The sequence below is a fragment of the Mandrillus leucophaeus genome, unplaced genomic scaffold (assembly GCF_000951045.1).
Source record: "Mandrillus leucophaeus isolate KB7577 unplaced genomic scaffold, Mleu.le_1.0 Scaffold397, whole genome shotgun sequence".
Taxonomy (NCBI): domain Eukaryota; kingdom Metazoa; phylum Chordata; class Mammalia; order Primates; family Cercopithecidae; genus Mandrillus; species Mandrillus leucophaeus.
Genome location: NW_012104220.1, coordinates 3,227,147 through 3,248,220, shown reverse-complemented (window position 1 = coordinate 3,248,220; position 21,074 = coordinate 3,227,147). Strand labels below are relative to the sequence as shown.

The following is a 21,074-nucleotide window of genomic DNA, read 5'->3' as shown; positions in this document are numbered from 1 at the left end:
TTTGTAATTCATCCATGTTACTGTGTATACCAGTAGTTCATTCTTTTTTATTGCTGAGTGGTATTTCATTGTATGACTATACAACAATGGATTTATCCATTCAGCTGTTGATAGACATTTGGGTTGTATCTGGTTTTCAATATTGTGTTTGGGGACTTTTAGAATTCTGTAATGTCAAATGATCATTTAAGAGTGAGTGCAAACTAAGCTGGGTGTGGTGGCATGTGCCTGTAGTCCCAGCAACTTGGGAGGCTGGAGCAGGAGGATTGTTTAGTTCTGGAGTTCTGTGCTGTAGTATGCGATGATCACACCTGTGAATAACCACTGTACTCCAACCTGGGTAACATAATGAAAACTGATCTCTATAAAACAAAAACAAAAAAACAAAGATTGAATGCAAATACAGACATTTCAGACAAACAGGATCTAGAAAGTTTACTGTCCCTAAAGACCTTTGGTAAAGAATTACTAAGGAGGCTAGGTGCTGTGTCTCATGCCTGTAATCCCAGCACTTTGGGAGGCTGAGGTGAGAGGATCACTTGAGTCCAAGAGTTCAAGACCAGCCTGGGCAACATAGCGAGATTCTGTCTCTACAAAAATAAAAATTAGCCAGGTGTGGTGGTGCATGTCTGTAGTCCCAGCTACTTGGGAGGCTGAGATGGGAGGATGGCTTAAGCTTGGGAGGTTGAGGCTGCAGTGAGCCATGATCATGCCATAGTACACCAGCCTAAGAAATAGAGTGAGATCCCTGTCTCAAAAAAAAAAAAAAAAAAGTGAACTTAAAAGGAATAGAATGCAAGAATCAACAGTGAGCAAAGAGGGAAAAGAATGAAAGTAAGTAATATTCATTGTAAAACATGAACCTTAAAATAATGGACCAGCAGACACATCAAAATCTTACATGACATTTTACACATTTAGTCATTGCTGAGGAAACATGTTAAAGCTTTTGTTGACTTCTCTGGTAGTGGAACTGCATATTACCATATCCTGATATAGTCAGAGGAGATAGCAAGTTTTCATCTTTTTGTAACATGTGACTTTTCCAAACCTAACCTACTTTTGTCTCAACAGAAGCCATTCCTTTCTATAAGAATAAGCTTTTGAAGGTATTTTCCTTGAACTTCTAAAGTTTACATATTAACTGCTCCATCATTCAATAAGGGCATATTTACAAACCAGGCAAACAAGGGTTTCTGCCCAGAATGCCCACCACACCTTGTCATCTGACCCTATTCTAAAGCTAATTTCTTCAGGAAAGTCTTTCTTATCCTTAACCTGCTACTCAGTCCCACTTCCTTCCACATGCCCCAATCCTTTTCATTACTTCTATCAACAGATACAGCTTTTTTTTTTTTTTTTTTTTTTTTTGAGACGGAGTCTTGCTGTGTCGCTAGGCTGTAATGCAGTGGTGCGATCTTGGCTCACTGCAACCTCTCACTCCCTGGTTCAAGTGATTCTCCTGCCTCAGCCTCCTGAGTAGCTGGGACTACAGGCACACGCCACTACGCCCAGCTAATTTTTGTATTTTTAGTAGAGAGGGGGGTTTCACCATGTTGGTCAGGATGGTCTCGATCCCCCGACCTCTTGATCCACCTGCCTCGGCCTCCCAAAGTGCTGGGATTACAGGTGTGAGCCACCGTGCCTGGCCTTTTTTTTTTTTTCTTTTTTTTTTTGGGACAGAGTCTGGCTCTGTCACCCAGGCTGGAATGCAGTGGTGCGATCTTGGCTCACTGCAACCTCCACCTCCTAGGTTCAAGTGATTCTTGTCCCTCAGTCTCCCAAGTAGCTGGGATTACAAGCATGTACCACCATGCCCGAATAATTTTTGTATTTTTAGTAGCGACAGGGTTCACCATGTTGGCCAGGCCAGTCTCGAACTTCTGGCCTCAAGTGATCTGCCCGCCTCAGCTTCCTAAAGTGCTGGAATTATAGGTGTGAGTCACTGCGCCCAGCCAACAGAGGCAGCCTTTTATTGCTCTTATTCATATACAGATTCCTCCCTTTCCCCCCAAATATACCATATGTTCCTTGAAGATAGGAGTTATTTTTCATCTGTGTCCATCTGTAGCACAGTGCCTAACACATAGCAGGCATTCAATAAATCTTTGTGGAATGAATGAATGCATAAATAGCTTTATGATTTGGATGTTTTTAAATTATTAATTTATTTTCAAATCATACTTAGTTTGAGTTCAGATGGTTCAAAAATCAATATAATACTTCCGGATGCTTCCAGTTATTGAAAAAACCCAATTAAAAATATACAACTCACACTTTATTTTGGTTAAATTCATAATGTAGGTAATATTAAAAATTATTATAAATATGTAATAATGCTTTATAATTGGCTATTATAGTACACCACTACTGACACATAAAAAGTTGACTTATCTAATTAAAACATTTTCCCTTCCTATGTTTCTAATTCTGAAAACTATAAAAATATTAAAGTCATGTTACATATTTTTCAAAAACAAAACTGCCATATCCTATTGCCAACTTTACAGGAAAAAGGTTTACGTTCTGGTAACATAGGAAGTTAATGATGAAAAAAATAGGTTCCGAATTTTAAGTTGGTGTATTTGAATATGAAAACATAAATGACACAAATGGTTTAAATCCTCATTAAAACAAGCTTCACATTTCTCCGAATGCATATTTTGCAGAAGGATGAACTTCTAGCCAACATACAATAAATATATCAATTGTTTACATTCCCAAATATTGAAAATACTGGCTGAAAAATCTAGAAAGACAATGTTAAAGGAGCATAATTAAATAAGCCTTAGACCTTTTATCATTGAAAATTAAGATCCTAATTTTAGTTACTACTTGGCTCTGGTATGGGAAAGTCTGAACTATTCATGCAAAACAGAATAATTTTTTATTTTCCATTTTATACATAGCTGCTATCCAAATGATCTTTTTTGAAAAGTGAATAATTATTAGCTATTATTTGTGATTCAAGTTCTAGCAATGGCCATCCCTAAATGGATATTCTATTAACATACTAGCACAATATGGTCTTTTATATCATGTGAAAATACTTGCTGCTTTTGGTGACTACAGTTTCATGGATGGGAATTCAAGATAGACTCGTAACAGAACAAATTCCAAATTACAGTACATTGTGTTACAGTAAGGCTCCAGTGTATTCTGGAAATGTAATAAACAAGCTACAGCTTTTTTTTTTTTTTCATATTTACTGGAAAAAAAACACTTATATAAACTTTTTTTACCTTGGTCACACTGGATTCACATCTCCTCAGAAAACATCTGTTATATAAACTATTGATAACTTAGCTTTCAGTTTTAATTATTTGGTAGTATTACCACTCTATTTTATGGCTTTTTAAACATTAAGTCCTTAAACATTTGAAAAGTGTTCACTATATTCTGATAGTTCATGAAAAAAAGATGTGAACATCAGCTTAGAAAGCTTATATATAAAGCTTTAAAAATCAGTGTTTTAAAAGATTATTCAGTAATAGAAAATCATGAGTACAGAGGTAAAATAAAAAACTTATTAAAAAATTCCATACACGATCCCCTTCAGAAAATGAATCTATAATCTTGCTTCTTTGTGAAGAGTTGAGGGTGCGTGTAGGAGATCACCAAAAAGCTGAAGTTTAGATATATTAGCAACTAAGTTTTTTTCCCCCACTTTCAAAATAACCCTTCAAACAATCAATTTTTGTAAGTCCAGGGTTATAAAAATAATAAATGGGATATTAAAGTTCCCTCTTAAAATATCTTGGCCAGTTCACTGTATAGATTTAAAATAAAATGAACACTTGTTTCAGGACTTATATGAAAAAAATGGGCATTTCCAAATGTAAAGATGAACTATATATATATTTAATAACATTACGATTAATATAAAGGCTAGAAGGCTTAAGTAGCTCAATATCTAAACAAGTTTTACCAGGCAAATCACATGATTTCACAAAATTTTTTCTTTTTTTTTGAGACATAGTCTCGCTCTGTTGCCTAGGCTGGAGTGCAATGGCATGATCTCAGCTCACCGCAACCTCTACCTCCCGGGTTCAAGCGATTTTCGTGCCTTGCCTCCAAAGTAGCTGGGATTACAGGCGCCTGCCACCACACCTGGCTAATTTTTGTATTTTTAGTAGAGACAGGGTTTCACCATGTTAGCCAGGCTGGTCTCGAACTCCTGACCTCAGGTGATCCACCCACCTCGGCCTCCCAGAGTGCTGGGATTACAGGCAGGAGCTGTGCCCGGATAGATTTCACATAATTTTAATGATCAAATTAGCCAATCAGTAAACCACAAAATCTTACTTAGGAAAAGGGTCTATTATATTTATTTTGAATATGGAACCATAGTTCTTTTTCCCTAGGTTGAGAAAACTTGAGCAAAATTAGTTTTATTTAGGCCCATGGTTTAAAAATATTGAGATACAAGAGATTTTTTTTTTTTTTTTGAGATGGAGTCTTGCTCTGTCGCCCAGGCTGGAGCACAGTGGCGCGATCTCGGCTCACTGTAACCTCCGCCTCTGGGGTTCAAGAGATTCTCCTGCCTCAGCCTCCCGAGTAGCTGGGACTACAGGCAAGTGCCATCACACCCAACCAATTTTTGTATTTTAGTAGAGATAGGGTTTCACCATGTTGGTCAGGCTGGTCTCAAACTCCTGACCTCGTGATCCGCCCGCCTCGGCCTCCCAAAATGCTGGGATTGCAGGTGTGAGCCACTGTGCCCGGCTGAGATACAAGAGATTTTAAAAGAAGTTTTCAAACTATTCAGGTTACAGACACAAATTTATAGAATTAAGGAGATTTATAGTGTACATCAACATTCATAGCTTATTTATTTAAAATTTTGTGGTTCTGAAACTAAGGAAGAATTATACGAAATGACCTATATAGTCTCTTTTAGCAATAAACTTTCAATTATATTATTCTGCTTTAAAATAGTTAAGACTATATCTCAAAGTTGTTTAAGTAGATAATGTTGGCCCTGAATTAAGGATTTTTTTTTTCATCCCCTTTCTGGCTTTTAGCCCTTCCTAGTCAGTTATTAATGGGGAATAAATATCACACATTTTACTCAAGTGATCCTTAATTCCTGGCTCTATGCCCCCTCCTCTCTCCAGAGCCCACAGTATCCTAACATATGGTAAGTACTCAATACTGAGGATTCTTGAATGAGTAGCAATATATACTAAGGATGGATCAATAATTTAAAAGAATCTGGAGGTGACAGTAGTTGCTTTTATAAACCCCCCAAACAATAATTTCAAAGCTTCTAGTCTCCTTTTCAGATTTACTTTGGTTTGTCTTTATAAGTAATAAAAAGAGATAATACGGTACAAGAATACATGGTTACATCATTACAGCTAAGCTATAAGCAAGGACACATAAAAAAATTTAAGTTTCCATTCATGTATTGAAGAGTGAATTTTATTTACACTACTAGTAAATCCCAGCTACTCCAGTTATTCTGTTATATCTCATCAATAACAGGAAAAATATCTTCTTCCAGTATTTCAGTTTTAACAATTGTAATTAAATTGGTTAGTTATAATAAGAGTTAAGAAGCAATTAATGAATTTTTTTTGGAAATAAAAAATATGTATATACATTACCCTGATACCTAGGCCAAAATATATCTAACAACAAATTTTCTTGATTTATATTAGTCATAAAAATAAAGGAAAAATATATTGCAAGTATTTTCTTTATAGACAATTTCAATTAGAAAACAATAGTTTAAGGAAAGCAATAAAGTGGTTCATAAGAATGGATTGATATGGAGGCAAGATAAGTATTTAAAACTTGACAGACAACATACTGTCAAATATGACGAAAGAATATCTGCCTCAATGACACCATTTACAGGCAGTAACTAGATTTTTACACAACTCCATTTTCTCTCATATTGAAGGAAATTACAGGTAAGTTATGCTCCTAAGTCAGTTAAGAACCCCTTCTTTTAGCTTGTAAAATGTAGCCTTTTGATTTGATAATTCCTCTACTTTTCACAATGACCGAGTATCGCAGTAGCCACAGTGGCACCCACTCGTGCGCTTGAATGTCAGGAATGCTTTCCTGAAGAGCTTCTTGGAAACTTGCTTCAGAAAGCAGTTCTAAAAGAAACAACAACAAACAAAACTCCAGCGTGTTAAATTGGAAAACAAAAAAGCACTTTACTATGTAGGTAAGCATTTAACATAACAAAAGAAACCCTCAAAATTTAATATATAATATGCTTATCCTTCATGTGTGTGCTATGAATCTGAACCAGAGTATTAGAAACTCCCAGGCAGTTATTTAAAAAAGTAACTACAACTGTACCCCAGCCTATTTAATTCATAACTTCTGGTGAGTGCAGCCTAGACATCACAGTTTTTTAAAGATCTCCAGGTGATTCTAATGTATAGTCAGGGAAAATACAGGAAAGTCTAAAGAAAAAAAAAGTAACTGATAATCCTATCAATTGGAGATGATACACCATAGTCATGCACTTTCTTACAACTTTTTTGGTGTATATGTGTATATATCTTCATATATATATCTCCATCCATATCTTGAATCTCTATATATCTCTATATCTTATATCTGTATCTGTGTGGGTATACCTGTATCTTATAAAACAAGAAATCATACTGTAGTTACAGCCTTTTTAATTATCTTTTTCCACTTATATTGTGAATATTTTCCCATGTAATAGTCTGTGAAAAGATCATTTTTAATAATTTTCCCACTACTACATTATATAGCTGTCATAATCATATATTTCCCTATTATTGGTCAAAACATTTGTTTTGCTAATAAAAATAATGCCAGGATAAACATTCTTTAAAAATATATATATATATATATTTATATATTTTTTAAGATGGCATCTCACTCTGTTGCCCAGGCTGGAGTGCAATGGTGTGATCAGTAAACCACAAAATCTTACTTAGGAAAAGGGTCTATTATATTTATTTTGAATATGGAACCATAGTTCTTTTTCCCTAGGTTGAGAAAACTTGAGCAAAATTAGTTTTATTTAGGCCCATGGTTTAAAAATATTGAGATACAAGAGATTTTTTTTTTTTTTTTTTTTTTTGAGATGGAGTCTCGCTGTGTCACCCAGGCTGGAGTGCAGTGGCGCGATCTCGGCTCACTGTAACCTCCGCCTCCCGGGTTCAAGAGATTCTCCTGCCTCAGCCTCCCGAGTAGCTGGGATTACAGGTAGGTGCCATCACACCCAAGCAATTTTTGTATTTTAGTAGAGATGGGGTTTCACCATGTTGGTCAGGCTGGTCTCGAACTCCTGACCTCAGGTGATCTACCCAAGTTGGCCTCCCAAAGTGCAGGTGTGAGCCACTGTGCCCGGCCACAAAAAATATTTTCAAACAAAAATCGGTTTATTACACACACAAAGTTGTGTGGATGGGAGGACAGAAGGACTATATGTATTATAACCATATTAATTACAGTACATTAAAATGGTGGTTTCCATTACAAATAACTCTGTAAGTTTAAATATATTAGTGTTATCCAATGTATAGACTTTATACAATACATTTATCCAGAATGCCAAAAAAAGCCATATACACATAAATAATGCCCATTTTACAGGTGACGTTTTAAACAATGAAAACATCAATGGCTCTGATGACACCTGGGGCATTGATCCATAAAAACCCTTTCTAAAAATAGAAATATTTGTACCAGCAATGCTTTAAGCATTTGAATACAAATCATTGCAAGACCATTTAAATAAATTTTTGTTATCAACTATATCTTACAAAAAAAGTCTACACATAAATTTATCTCCAAATATGGAAGAAACAAACCGCCACAACAATGCAGATGACGAACATTTTAAAATGCATGCCTGGCTGTGAAATGAAGGGCCAAAGTACAAGTACATTCTTAAAGCTAGATACACGCCATATTGCCAGCTGCTTTACAGAAAGGCTATGCTTTACACTTCTACCAGCAGTTGATAACTTGAGAATGTCGCAGTGCCAATTCTTTTTTTCTTTTCTTTTTTTTTTTTTTTTTTTTTGAGGCAATGTCTTACTCTGTTGCCCAGGCTGGAGTGCAGTGGCATGATCACAGCTCACTGCAGCCTCAAACTCCTGGGCTCAATGCATCCTTCCACCTCATTCTCCTGAGTAGCTAGGACTAGAGGTGTGCATCACCAAGGCCAGCTAATTTAATTATTATTATTTTTGTAGATATGAGGTCTTACTATGTTGCCTAGGCTGGTCTCAAACTCCTGGACTCAAGAGATCCCCTGCCTTGGCCTTCCAAAGTGCTGGGACTACAGGTGTGAGCCACCATGCCCAGCAAATTCCAAGTATATATCCAAGCTCTCTCTGACTGCTCTGATGCCATATATATCCCACCACTCCTCTCCTCACTGCCTCTTCTCTGGCCACACTGGCCTCGCCTCCTTGCTGTATCCTGAAAACCTCAAGCACATTCACACCTTGGGGCCTCTGAATTAGCTTCTCCCTTTTCCTTGAACACACTTTTTCCAGATATTCACATGGCTCACTCCCTTCCTGCAGGTCTCTGATTAATATTACCTTAGTAGAGAGGCCTCTCTGACTGTACCATATAAAACAGCAATTAACTTGGATACTCTTTCTGCTTCAGCCAAATTATCTCCATAGCATATACTACCACTTATCATATGTAACATTTATTTTACTGTCTGTCTCCTCCCATTAGAATATAAATTCCATGAGGGTTTATTTTTGTCTGACTTGGTCCTTTATCTCTAGTATCCAGAACAATGGCTGGCAAATGGTGCTCAGACGTCTATTATATGCATCAATCAATATGGAAAGATTCCACTGGGGTCAGAAGCAACCTACAGATAGGGGTTAAGTGAGCATCTTCACAGTTTGATTTCGGAGTGCTAAAGGACCCACCTACTCCCAAATGAACTGCTGTGATACCTGAATAGCATTAATAGTAAACGCTCAATCAATGTTAGCTATTTTCATGTGCCAGGTACTTTTCTGAGTACTTTACATGTATTAACTTAGTTAATCCACATGCTAACCCTATGAGATAGATACTATTATCTCCTTTATGGGGGGAAACTGAGGCAGAGAGGTTCGGTAACTTGGCCAAGGTCACATCACTAGTAAATGATAGTTTTCATAAATAGAATGCAAATGTCTCCTTGGAAAATTAACATTAATATGGATTTGTTTATCAGATTTTCTAACAAAGAGGACCCTGAGGGAAAGAGATATAATACAGATTGGATTTAATCGAAATGGGGGGCGGGGAACAAACAAAAAGGGAAAGTTCTAAATTCAAGATCATCTACTTTACAATTTTACTCTCTAGTTAAATTGTTATTACACTTCTAGTACAAAGGGTAATGGAAAATAAACCCATTATGGGGAGTAAGGGTAATTTTTAGAACGGGGTAGACCTTCAGGGAATTTATAAACAAAATTCTATTTTAGATGACAAGCAGAGTTAAATGTTTTACAGTTTGGTTCCTTAAAAAAATTAAAAATATGACACAAAATCAGAGACTATGCTATTCATTAACTACATACTTTTAAAATTTAACTGTGGTTGAACTCTTTAGTCAGTAAACATGACAAATTAAATCAAGAGTTGCTTCATTATAGATTAAAGTGTCTGACGGTTCATTAATGATAAATGCAGGATAAGCCTATACATTTTCACCAAAAGTCTTAGAATTAAAAAAGACAACCAAGTATCAAATTATGTCAGTAATACAAAAAATATAAAAAGGATTAAATCTCTCTCCTCACATACATATGCAACATATTTTGCTGTATTAGCACACATTCTAAATGTCAACATTTAGAGATGTGAAAATAAAACACCAGACACCTTAATCTCTTCCTATTTCCTTTCCTACTAGAAAAAGGATTGAGTTTTTTTCAAGTGAAGCTAGAAGAGGGTACAGGCTGGATCATCAGCTGTTGGTAACAATTACTGTTAGAAGAGCCTCCAAAAAGTAAACAGACACATGACATCTGCCAACATATGGAAAGTTAAAATTTAAATGACTTACAGTTCAGAATAAATCAGCATAACATTTGTTAGATTTTTCACTAAAATGGCTTAAAAAATCAGTTTACTTGATTGTGAAAGTTCTACTGGGAAGGCAAAAGTCACTGTATTTTATTCTGGTATGATTTAAATGAAAATGGATAAAGTTTTCAGACTGTAATATTATAATACTAACGTTTCAAATCAGAGAGATTGTATAGTGGAAAAGGCTCCAAAATAATCCAAGACTTAGGCCAAGTTCAAACTTTGCCCAAAGCCAGCTGGGTGACCTTGGCTAGTTCCTTTCACTCTGAGGCTCTATTTCTTGACTAAAAAAATGTATAGTTTCAGTTGTTGTGAGGATTATAGATAACCTCTCTGAGGCATTTGGCATGATGCTTGGCATTCAAGGAACAATGACTATTAAAACTCTTTCTCCTCCATCTCCCCCTCCTCTGATGAAACAGTGAAGAAATGAGAATGAAGCAGACTGCTAATAAATAGTATAAAGTTTTAATAGATTATCCATAGCATTCTTAAAATGAGCAAACTGAATCAACCCACCGATATTGTGTCATCTTTTTAGGTATGGAAGTAAAAGCTGAATATTTTTTTGGTGGGAATTATCTATGAAATATAATTTCCTCTAATATTTATTAAATCAGAACTTCTATAAAAATGTCATCGAGAATTAAAACTTTCACAAGACATTTCTCACTTATAACAAACATTTCTCATTTATGCCAAAAATACTTAGTAATATACAGGCTCTCTGAAACATTTATCTTTGCAAGTTATGTTCAATATTATCTTCCAAGTCTTTCTAGTTATCTTATAAAATGTTGCAAAAAATTATTCTATAAAAGACAGACAAGCCATTGTCATTAATCAAATATAAACATGTCTTAATAAAATACCTACTTACGTATCCTAAGTTGCTTATTAAGTTTTGAATTATATTACATGTGCCACTTTTTCCAGATATTTATCTCCTTGAATAAAATAGCCTTTTGGCCAGGCACAGTGGCTTATGCCTAAAATCCCAGCACCTTGGGAGGCTGAGGTGGAGGAATTGCTTGAGTCCAGAAATTCAAGCCCAGCCTGGGTGACATGGTGAAACCCTGTCTCTACAAAAAATACAAAAATTAGCTAAGTGTGGTGGTATGTGCCTGTAGTCCCAGCTACTTGGAAGGCTGAGGCAGGAGGATAGCTTGAGTCCGGGAGGTGGAGACTGCAGTCAGTTGAGATCATGCCACTACACTCCAGCCTGGGCAACAGAACAAGACTCCATCTCAAAACCAAAGAAAAAATCAAGTGGCCTTTTGGTCCAGTCTTTGCTATGCTAGATAGTATTATATATATTACTATTTAGAATGTCTCAAAAGATCTTTTCTGTGTAGTTTAATATTTGTGAACCTCAAAAGACCAGATGTTCAGGAAATGATCCCTTCACTTTTTTTTCCCCATTGGTACAGAGATAAAGTTTTCTGAAAATAAAGACATGTATGTTTTGAACTAACCATTAAGAATAGTTCAGATAACACTGTATTTTTATCACTGTCCACACTTAAAATTATGTATCAACAAGTGCCTTTTTGTAAGACAAAGCTTATGATCAATCTCTACAGTGAAAATATCAGTTTTACCTTTTGGATCATTGTGAGTCAACAGCTGTATGTCAAATTGTTTAGCAAATGCAGTCAAATCTGGTGGCATCACACAGCAGGAGGCAAGATTAACTTGGTTACTATTTGGTTTTACCTAGAAGTGAAAATAAAATCATGATATCACTACTAAATTAAATACCAAAGATAGAAAGCAATAAGCAATAACATAATTTTAGAACATATGAAAAATCACAATCCACAGTGCTTAAAGCTTACAAAATACTTTTACATTAATATCATTATTAATATATGCTTTTCTAACCTAGGTTAGTAGTAATAGGGAATAGGAATTCCCTATTACCTTTTCCCTATGTAGTATGTTGCAAAATGTATTTTGCAGTGTACCACTAGGGGGAGGAAAAATCCAACATAGTACTACACTTTTTTTTTTTTTTTTGAGATGGAGTCTTGCTCTGTTGCCCAGGCTGGAGTGCAGTGGCATGATTTTGGCTCACTGCAACCTCCACCTCCTGGGTTCAAGCAATTCTCCTGCCTCAGCCTCCTGAGTAGCTGGGATTACAGCCGCCCGCCACCACGCCCAGCTAATTTTTTGTGTTTTTAGTAGAGACCGGGTTTCACCATGTTGGTCAGGCTGGTCTTGAACTCCTGACCTCAGGTGATCTACCCACCTCGGCCTCCCAAAGTGCTGGGCTTACAGGTGTAAGCCACGATGCCTGGCCCGGTACTACACTATTAAAAAGTCTCCTGCTAGAACCATTTAACAATCTAATACATCTGCCTAGAAAACAAACATGCTTTTTGTTAGTTTGTTAAGTGTGATGGTTTCAGCTACAGAGGGAATAGGTCTTAAAGGTAGAGGATCAAATACAAGTAAATATATTTAAAGTGTAAAATATGGCTATGAATCACACACATTTTGAAAGAAAAGAACTGACAGCTTCCAGCAGCTGCACTGGTTAATTTACATTCTGAATCATCTAAGTCTCTCCGGTAGTTTCTTGACCTCATTCTGGCTACCATCAAGGAGAAGGGGAAATACTTTCTCTAGGTCTTCCTGTCCATAAGAAACTCTGAAAGCTCTGAAAAGGAGAAGGCTGAAGAAGAAGGAAAAGGAATAAAGAAAAATACTGAGAGTAAAGGTAAAATGCCAGCAAGTGACTTTCCTAATAATGTAGGTTATTAGACCAGAGAGGGGGAATAATTAATTTATGACACTCACTCCATATTAAGTTGTATGAACTGACAGTCTTACACATCTTTGAATAACAGCAAAATATTTGTTATATATAATGTTCCCTTACTTAGGAAATTAGAGTCATGGTCTAATAGTACCTAAAGAAGAAGAAGGTGTTTTTTTTTTTTTTTTTTTTTTTGAGACAGAGTCTTGCTCTGTCACCCAGGCTGGAGTACAGTGGCGCGATCTCAGCTCACTGCAACCTCCGCCTCTGGGGTTCAAGTGATTCTCCTGCCTCAGCCTCCTGAGTAGCTGGGATTACAGGTATGTGCCACCACGCCCAGCTAATTTTTTTATTTTTAGTAGAGATAGGGTTTCACCATATTGGTCAGGTTGGTCTCGAACTCCTGACCTCATGATCTGCTTGCTTCAGCCTCCCAAAGTGCTGGGATTACAGACATGAGCCACTGCACCCGGCTGTAAGGTTTTTCTTTAGGTATTATTGTTTTCAGCACATAAGTAGGACTGAAGGAAATGGCCTTAATTCATTTGGCTATAAATGTTTTAACACACATTTTCTAGTATTTTTGTCACTCATTTTAACTGGGATTAACATTCAGTTCAATCAGAGATACATTTAAATAAAAAGAAACAAAAACTCCAAATGATAAAACCTGCCTCGAAACTCCTGCAGAAACAAAACAAAACTCCCACATGTGGAAAAGTCACCCTGCAGGGATGGCCACTATGTGCATCACGCTTAACAGTGTGCAGCAAAGACTGAAAAGGGCAAGTTCTTCCTGGAGTACTCATGATCCTGCCATCCCTTACCTGTGCCCACTGATACAGCTGTTCCAACTGTGTTTTGTCTAGATCAGAGGTACCTATGGCAACAATCTTTTTGCTCTGAACTAAGTTTTCTAATTCCTCCCAGTAAGGCTGTAAATGCTCCAAGGAAAGATTAACTCCATCTTCAATAGGAGGTGAAGCAATGATCACAGAATCCAGCTGTGCAACTCCAAGGACTGAACAGGCTGATAGGAAGGAAAACACAAGGAGAATAAACGCTTGTTACATCATAAAAACAAATATTTCTAATGTTTTCAAAGTATCTCACTGAATTCTGTCAATATTCTTCACTAGTTTTCAAAATAACAGATTATTTCATAGTTTACTTTTCATTTAGAACATTTCCATCTTTCAAGAATGTGTAAGTGCCCATTTACCTACTTGCTCTGTGTGGCAGACAAGTGGGTTTCTCTGACCTGCCTTCTTCCTAGGCAGCTTGCAGCTACTACATGCTCCTCTTTCTGGGGAAAAAAATTTCTTCTTGTTTCCTAGGTCCCAGAAGTTTTTAGTAGCTCCCTTACCTTCATAAAATTTTCTTCTCCAGTTCTACTTGCTCACTACTATCGCATATGGATGATCACAAGAATTATGACCTAATATTCTGTAACTGGTAGTCACAGCAAAGAATAAGCTTGAGACACTGAAAAACTGAATGTTTGGTCTTAATCCACATTTATAGAGGTAGATAACTTCTTAATTTCTATAAAAATAATTGAAGAGCTTATTTTAAATGATTATTCATTCTAAAGTTACATTAAAGAGCCAATTATTTGAGTTTTCAATATATGTAAGTACTGGAAGAATTTTTTATTATCACAATAACCTAAGTGCTAAAAATAGATATAAAATACTTGAATTTTTTTTTTTTTGCCATTGTTGGTTTTGATATTTCACCTCTAATACTAAAAGGGCTAAAAATATGATTAAGAACTTCTATCTCCAAATAGACAGTGAACATTTAACTACATTACACCTTTTACGTTCCTCTTGCACATCAAAGTATGACGTACGTAAGTCAGTATGATTTTACAGAAGCCATAAGAAACTAGGCTAGAACTTTAAAAGGTAAAATTGGAATCAACTCATTTTCTTTTTACCCGGACCTAAACACAAGTTATAACTAATACACATACACTAATTTAAAGTCCACTATTAAGATAAAAAATTTAGTTTTTGCTTACCCATGTCAACTGCACTTCTAGTTGATGATGAAGAGTTTGATCCTACAATGAACAGTTTTGCTGGGTAACAAAGGAAACAAAACTGATTACTACATTTGGATACACATTTCACTATATGCTAGCATTAACACTACTATAATACTAAGATGACAGATAATCCTGAATGAATTATTTTTCCTTTCCCAGTCACATAACTTTATAGTTTTAAGACATAAATGTATAGTTCCACTGTACTTTTAAAATCATGTGCTAGTTGCCAACAAATATCTGTTTATCAAAACAAAAAGTAAATATTTATTTCCCATTTATTAGAAGCAGGTTAGATAACTATTGGAGCTTAAATTAATTGAAATTTATATTTTTATGACTTAAAACATTAATAGAGCACATTATATACTTTCTCCAATAAACCAAAATCTATATACAAAGACTAAATAAAAAATGTAATGAGAAGAAAACTGAAAAAAAAAAAAAAAGTCCACAATTCTACCTTCCCAATACAATCATTTTCATTTTCAGACATTATCTTCCAGTTTTTGGTCATATGAAGTAGGGCATAACATTATTTCCTCTTCTATTTGGTTTAACTTTATGTAACAAATATTTTAAATATATTTCTATGTAGTATTTAGTTATCTTAAAATTTCTTTAATTTAAAAAATTTTTTGTAGAGACAGGGTCTCATTATATTGCCCAGGCTGGCCTTGAACTCTTGACCTCAAGGGATCCTCCCGCTTCAGTCACCCAAAGTGCTGTGATTACAGGTGTGAATCACCACAATTTTTTCTTGAGACAGGGTCTCACTCTCATCCAGGTTGGAGTGCAGTAGTGCGATCACAGTTCACTGCAGCATCAACATTCTGAGCTCAAGTGTTCCTCTCACCTTAGCCTCCCAAGTAGCTAGGACTACAGGCATGTACCCTTACACCTGGCTAATTTTTTTTATTTTTTTGTAGAGACAGGGTCTCGATATGTTGCCCAGGGACTCTTGAACTCCTGGCCTCAAGCAATCTTCCCAAGGTGCTGGGATTACAGCACCACATCAGGAAAAAATATTTTTATCCTAATAGTCATGTGCTTACTGTGGAAATGAGGAAGATCTATAAAAGTAGAAAGACCAAAAAGGATGGCCAGTCTCATCACCCAAATTATTGTTTAGAGTTCTGTGTATTCTGTGGCTTTTTTTCCACTTAGGGGTGGCCTTGAATATTATTCTGTGTTTTTAGTGTATAATTTATAATTTTATATACTTTTTTTTTTTGAGACAGAGTCTTTCTCTGTCGCACTGTGGTGCCATCTTGGTTCACTGCAACCTCCTCCTGGTTCAAGCAATTCTCATGCCTCAGCCACCCAAGTAGCTGGGCTTATAGGCCTGCGCCACCATGCCTGGCTAATTTTTGTATTTTTAGTAGAGACGGGGTTTTGCCATGTTGCCCAGGCTGGTCTCGAACTCCTGGCCTCAAATGATCCACCTGACTCGCCTCCCAAAGTGCTGGGATTACAGGCGTGAGCCACTGAGCCCAGCCAATTTTACATGCTCATTTTTTAATGGTTGAATATTATTTTGTAGTTTTGAAGAGTGGCATTTATTAAATGAGTTCTACTTATTGAACATTTAGGTTAGTAAATGTTCCAGTAGTAGTTCCAGTTTTCTATTTTCACATATATAATGCCAAAACAAACATCTTAGTAACTTGTTGTTCAGCATTATACTATATCATTTCCCAGGGATGAATTGTTAGAAATGTGATTATGAGTCAAAGCACATGACGTTTTGTGTCAGTCTTGTTATACTTTAAAAGATGTGTGCCAGTTTACCACACCACCACCAATTAAGAATTGCTCTTCTATCAACATAGGATGCTATTATTAAATTTTTTAAAAAACTTAGTAGGTACAATACATACCTACCCAGGACCACATTAATTGTCATTTCTTTGGTTACTAGGAAAGTTGAGTCATTTTCTATATTTGTAAGATTGAGGTTTTGGTTTCATTTAAATTTAACTTTATATGTACGTATTTATGTAAACTCACTGTTCAAAAAAATAAATTTACTCAATAGACAAACAGGTAGAGTAGCAGAAGAGCAAGAAAAGAAAAAAATCAAAAGAGGAAACAGAGAAAAATAGGGCTAATGAAATACCCTTATATAAAGTGCCTGACATCCGATATATGCAACACATTTTCTTGTATGTTTCTTATATGAGTCCCTTCCTTCCTACTGCTAGGTGATGTCTCTAAAAACACTGCTTCCCTGAGATTACTCCTTATTGAACAGCCATCCCAGCTTCTCTATTAGATGAGAATCAGTATTTACTATTTTGGTCTAACTTTAGCCCCTATAACTCTATGAAAACCTTCCCCACTACTATTCCTCTGTCCATGAATTTGTGCCGTCTGAAATGGCCTCCTTTCTCTGAAGGATGAGGCTTTTTTGGATAGGTAGAAAGAGGAAAGCTCTTTAGATGGGGAGAATTTTGATACCTATTAAGAAATCTCAAGCCCTGTAGGAACTGAAGACAACTTCTAAGAGACCCAAGATGGAACTAAATCATGAATTACAGTCAACCTCAGAAAGAATGTTGGTTTACGTCCTTTCCAACACAAACAGCAATGTAAAACTAACAGGAAAAAATGGGTTTTGGAGTTAGGCATACCCGAGTGGATTCCTGGTTCAACCACACTTACTGGTTGTATGACAACCTTCAAGTTATTTAATATCACTAATGCAATGCGGTAACAGACTTACCTTGCAGGATTGTTTTGAGAATTAAATGAGAAAATATAACCATAAATTACCAAGTACAGTGTCTGGCACAAAGCAAGACTCAATAAATGGTAGTTACTATAGTTAGATTAAAAAGACAATACCCTATCTCATCTTACATGCAATTTATTATTATTAACCATCTCAATAATAATAAAATAGCAACAACCACAATAACAACAACATGGCAGCAAACAATAGCTACCTAGAACTTACTTTGAGGCAAGCACTGTGCTAAGTGCTTCTTTTGTTATTTCATCCAGTTTACAAAGAAGCCAGAGAAACAGATACATCCCCATTTTATAGATGAGAAAACTAAGGCTCAGGGAGGTTAAAGTCTTTGTTGGCCCAACATTATACTAGTCTGTAATCTGCATACCCAGAAACTTCAAAGCTCAAGCTTTTAATGATTATGCTATGCTAACTGTAAGGTAAGGGCAGAGACGGCATATCTTTTCATTTTTGTATTCCTTGAGTATAGTACAGTTTCTGGAATTTGTCACTCACTACATTTCCTGAATGGGTGTTACAGTATTTTCTTTCTCTCCATGTAACTTGCCCAGGTTTCTTTTTATATTTGCAGGTGACCTCAGACATTGCTTACCAGTATCTTACCAGAAGGGGGTGCTTATGCTTGCTTTGGGTGGACACTGCTTCTAAGCCTTCCCTTTATCCTTTCCATCTCCTTCATCTTAATCTTTCTACTGCTCTGAAGTTTGACACATAAATTACATGACATGATGACACCATCATGAAGAACAGCAAGTTGAAGTTCTATTCTGACTCTTATATAATAGCCAGCATTGACCTCTTAGAACTCCATCTTGGAGTTTAAGTAAAATTATGTTAAAAAATAATTTTTGAATTTCTCACATTTAGTGTCTGAGCAAAGAAAGGCTTATTTTAATGCCTAACAAAATCTATCGCTTCCACTATGTAACAAAATAAATTGAAAAGACTGTACTTTACCAGAAACTTTCATTTCTTCTCTTTCATCAGGATTTATCTTTTCTACTGCATGAGATACAGTGCATTCCAAGACATCTGGAAATTCCTATAATAAACACAATATTTAAAATAAATACAAAATTTAATGCTTCTGATTAATTATAAAATTTTCTATTATCCATAATGCCTAAAAGAAGCAGAGAACCTATAAGACAACAGAGCTATTTACCTGAGGTCTGGGTGGCTAGGTGGGCTTTACAAGGGTTGTAAAGCTCTGACATAAAGGTAAAATGGTGTGTGTGTATCTGTTGTCTGAGAAAATCTGTCTCATTTTGACGAGGTATTTAGAAAGAAGCATGATCAAAAAAATTAAAAACAAGCAGTGGGGGCATATGTGAGGAGTCAGAAACGCTAGCACAGCAGATAATTTTACTCTAAGAAGAAGTGATTCTCCTGCCTCAGCCTCCCAAGCTGGGATTACAGGCACGTACCACCATGCCTGGCTTTTTTTTTGTTTGTTTTTTTTGTTTTTTTAGTAGAGATGGGATTTCGCCATGTTGGCCAGGCTGGTCTCAAACTCCTGACTTCAGGTGATCTACCTGCTTCAGCCTCCCAACGTGCTGGAATTATAGGCGTGAGCCACTGTGCCCGGCCTGTAATCACAAGCATTGTAAACCAAAACTTTTTTCCTGAGTAAAACAGAAAAAAGCAAAGGCCATTTGAACGTATTTTAATGAATAATGCACAAGGATAATGAGAAAATATTAGTACATATACATCAGAAACGTATTAACTTACATTTACAATATCATACAAAGTAAACAGCTAAGGCTTTCCCATGATTCTTGAGCACTTTCACAGCACATATCAGGGGTTCAGTAAGTGTTTACAAGTCAAGCATAAATAGAATAAATAGTCATTTCAGAGAAACAGAGATTGATTTAAAAAACCATTACTCAATGTCTATATAGTAGCTATAGAGTTACATGGTTGCGGTATGCCCAGAGGAACCAGTATTTCCGCACATGTCCTTTTCCATACTTTTAAAGTAGCCTAAGTAATGTGCTGTGAGCCTTTAACTGAGTTAGATTTCAAAGAGTGGTTTAGGGTTTTGAACACTAACATTTATGTCAGTAGCCATATACTGACATTTAATGGAACACAGTTCCTTACTGTTTCATCGGAAACTGACATTTGAAAAATTACTTCTAGTGACATTGAGTCTACCAAAGCAATCAATCAATCACAACTGATAATCATTCCTCTACTAGACCAAATATAAACTGAAATAAAACACTAATAGTGAGGAAACCACAGTGAGGAAACCGTGGTGAGAATTAAGCATGAGAATCCTAGTATCTTGTCTGGTTAAACAGTTGCCTACAGTCTAGATTTTCTGTTTTATGCATAAGCCTACTGGATCAGAGTGCCGTCTCAGCAAATCGACCACAGAGAGTTTTATGGCTAATTGCCTATTTGACTTCCCTCACAAAACTGAAGAAATTAACTTCCTGTTTACTTTACTTCCTTTTTGACCTGCATGATTTTTGCATTCACATTTCACTTACCCTCACCAAATCTGGGTTGATTTGGGAACTCCACTCATTCAAGGTTTTTTGGATACAATCACGAAGCTGCAAAACGAATGCAGTTTGAAACTGTTACTCAAACTCTGTACTTTTCTGTACTTCTACAATAAGGATATATTTATTTGATAAGCAGGAAAAAAAAGATAGCAACAGGAAATACCATATGAACCCCAATTTTAATTCTACAAGGTTTTTATTTCCTTTAACATAGATAAATTCAGGCCTGTTTTCACCCTACTCTTGTTTCTCAAAGGTTCTTGAACTAAAGCAGTTGTCTAATTACTTTAAAGTGTTTTTTGTACCAGTGAAAATTTAAGCAAACTGTTGAGACATAAAAGCATTCACAGGCCAGGTACAGCGGCTCATGCCTGTAATCCCAGCACTCTGGGAGGCTGAGGCAGGCAAATCACTTGAGGTGAGGAGTTCAAGACCAGCCTGGCCAACATGGCGAAACCCTGTCTCTACTAAAATTACAAAAATCATGTGGGCATAGTACTGCATGCCTGTAATAGCTACTCAGGTGGCTGAGGAAGGACAATTTTTCTTGAACCCAGGAGGTGGAGGTTACAGTGAGCTGAGATGATGCCATTTCATTCCAGCCTGGGCAACAGAGCAATTCTGTTTCCTCCAAAAAAAAAAAAAAAAAAAGGCATTCATAAAGAAACAAAAATAAGGTTTATAAACAGAGGAACTTGGGCCGGGCGCGGTGGCTCACGCCTGTAATCCCAGCACTTTGGAAGGCCGAGGCGGGCGGATCGCAATGTCAGGAGATCGAGACCATGGTGAAACCCCGTCTGAACTAAAAATAGAAAAAATTAGCCGGGCGCAGTGGCGGGCGCCTGTAGTCCCAGCTACTCGGGAGGCTGAGGCCGGAGAATGGCGTGAACCCGGGAGGCGGAGCTTGCAGTGAGCCGAGATTGCGCC

At 36.4% G+C, this 21,074-nt stretch overlaps 1 protein-coding gene across 1 annotated transcript in view; it reads right to left on the bottom strand.

Moving 5' to 3' along the window:
* Positions 1 to 4,305: 4,305 nt before the first annotated feature.
* The window catches only part of GCLM (glutamate-cysteine ligase, modifier subunit), a 21,499-nt gene continuing 4,730 nt past the window's right edge, over positions 4,306 to 21,074 (bottom strand). Inside the window, exons 3-8 of the mRNA XM_011991522.1 lie at positions 20,130 to 20,195; positions 18,583 to 18,667; positions 14,844 to 14,903; positions 13,645 to 13,847; positions 11,658 to 11,772; positions 4,306 to 6,110 (exon numbers count right to left, since the gene is read on the bottom strand). Coding sequence (XP_011846912.1) covers positions 5,941 to 6,110; positions 11,658 to 11,772; positions 13,645 to 13,847; positions 14,844 to 14,903; positions 18,583 to 18,667; positions 20,130 to 20,195 — 699 coding nt within the window. The 3' untranslated portion in view covers positions 4,306 to 5,940. The remainder of the gene's footprint in view (positions 6,111 to 11,657; positions 11,773 to 13,644; positions 13,848 to 14,843; positions 14,904 to 18,582; positions 18,668 to 20,129; positions 20,196 to 21,074) is intronic.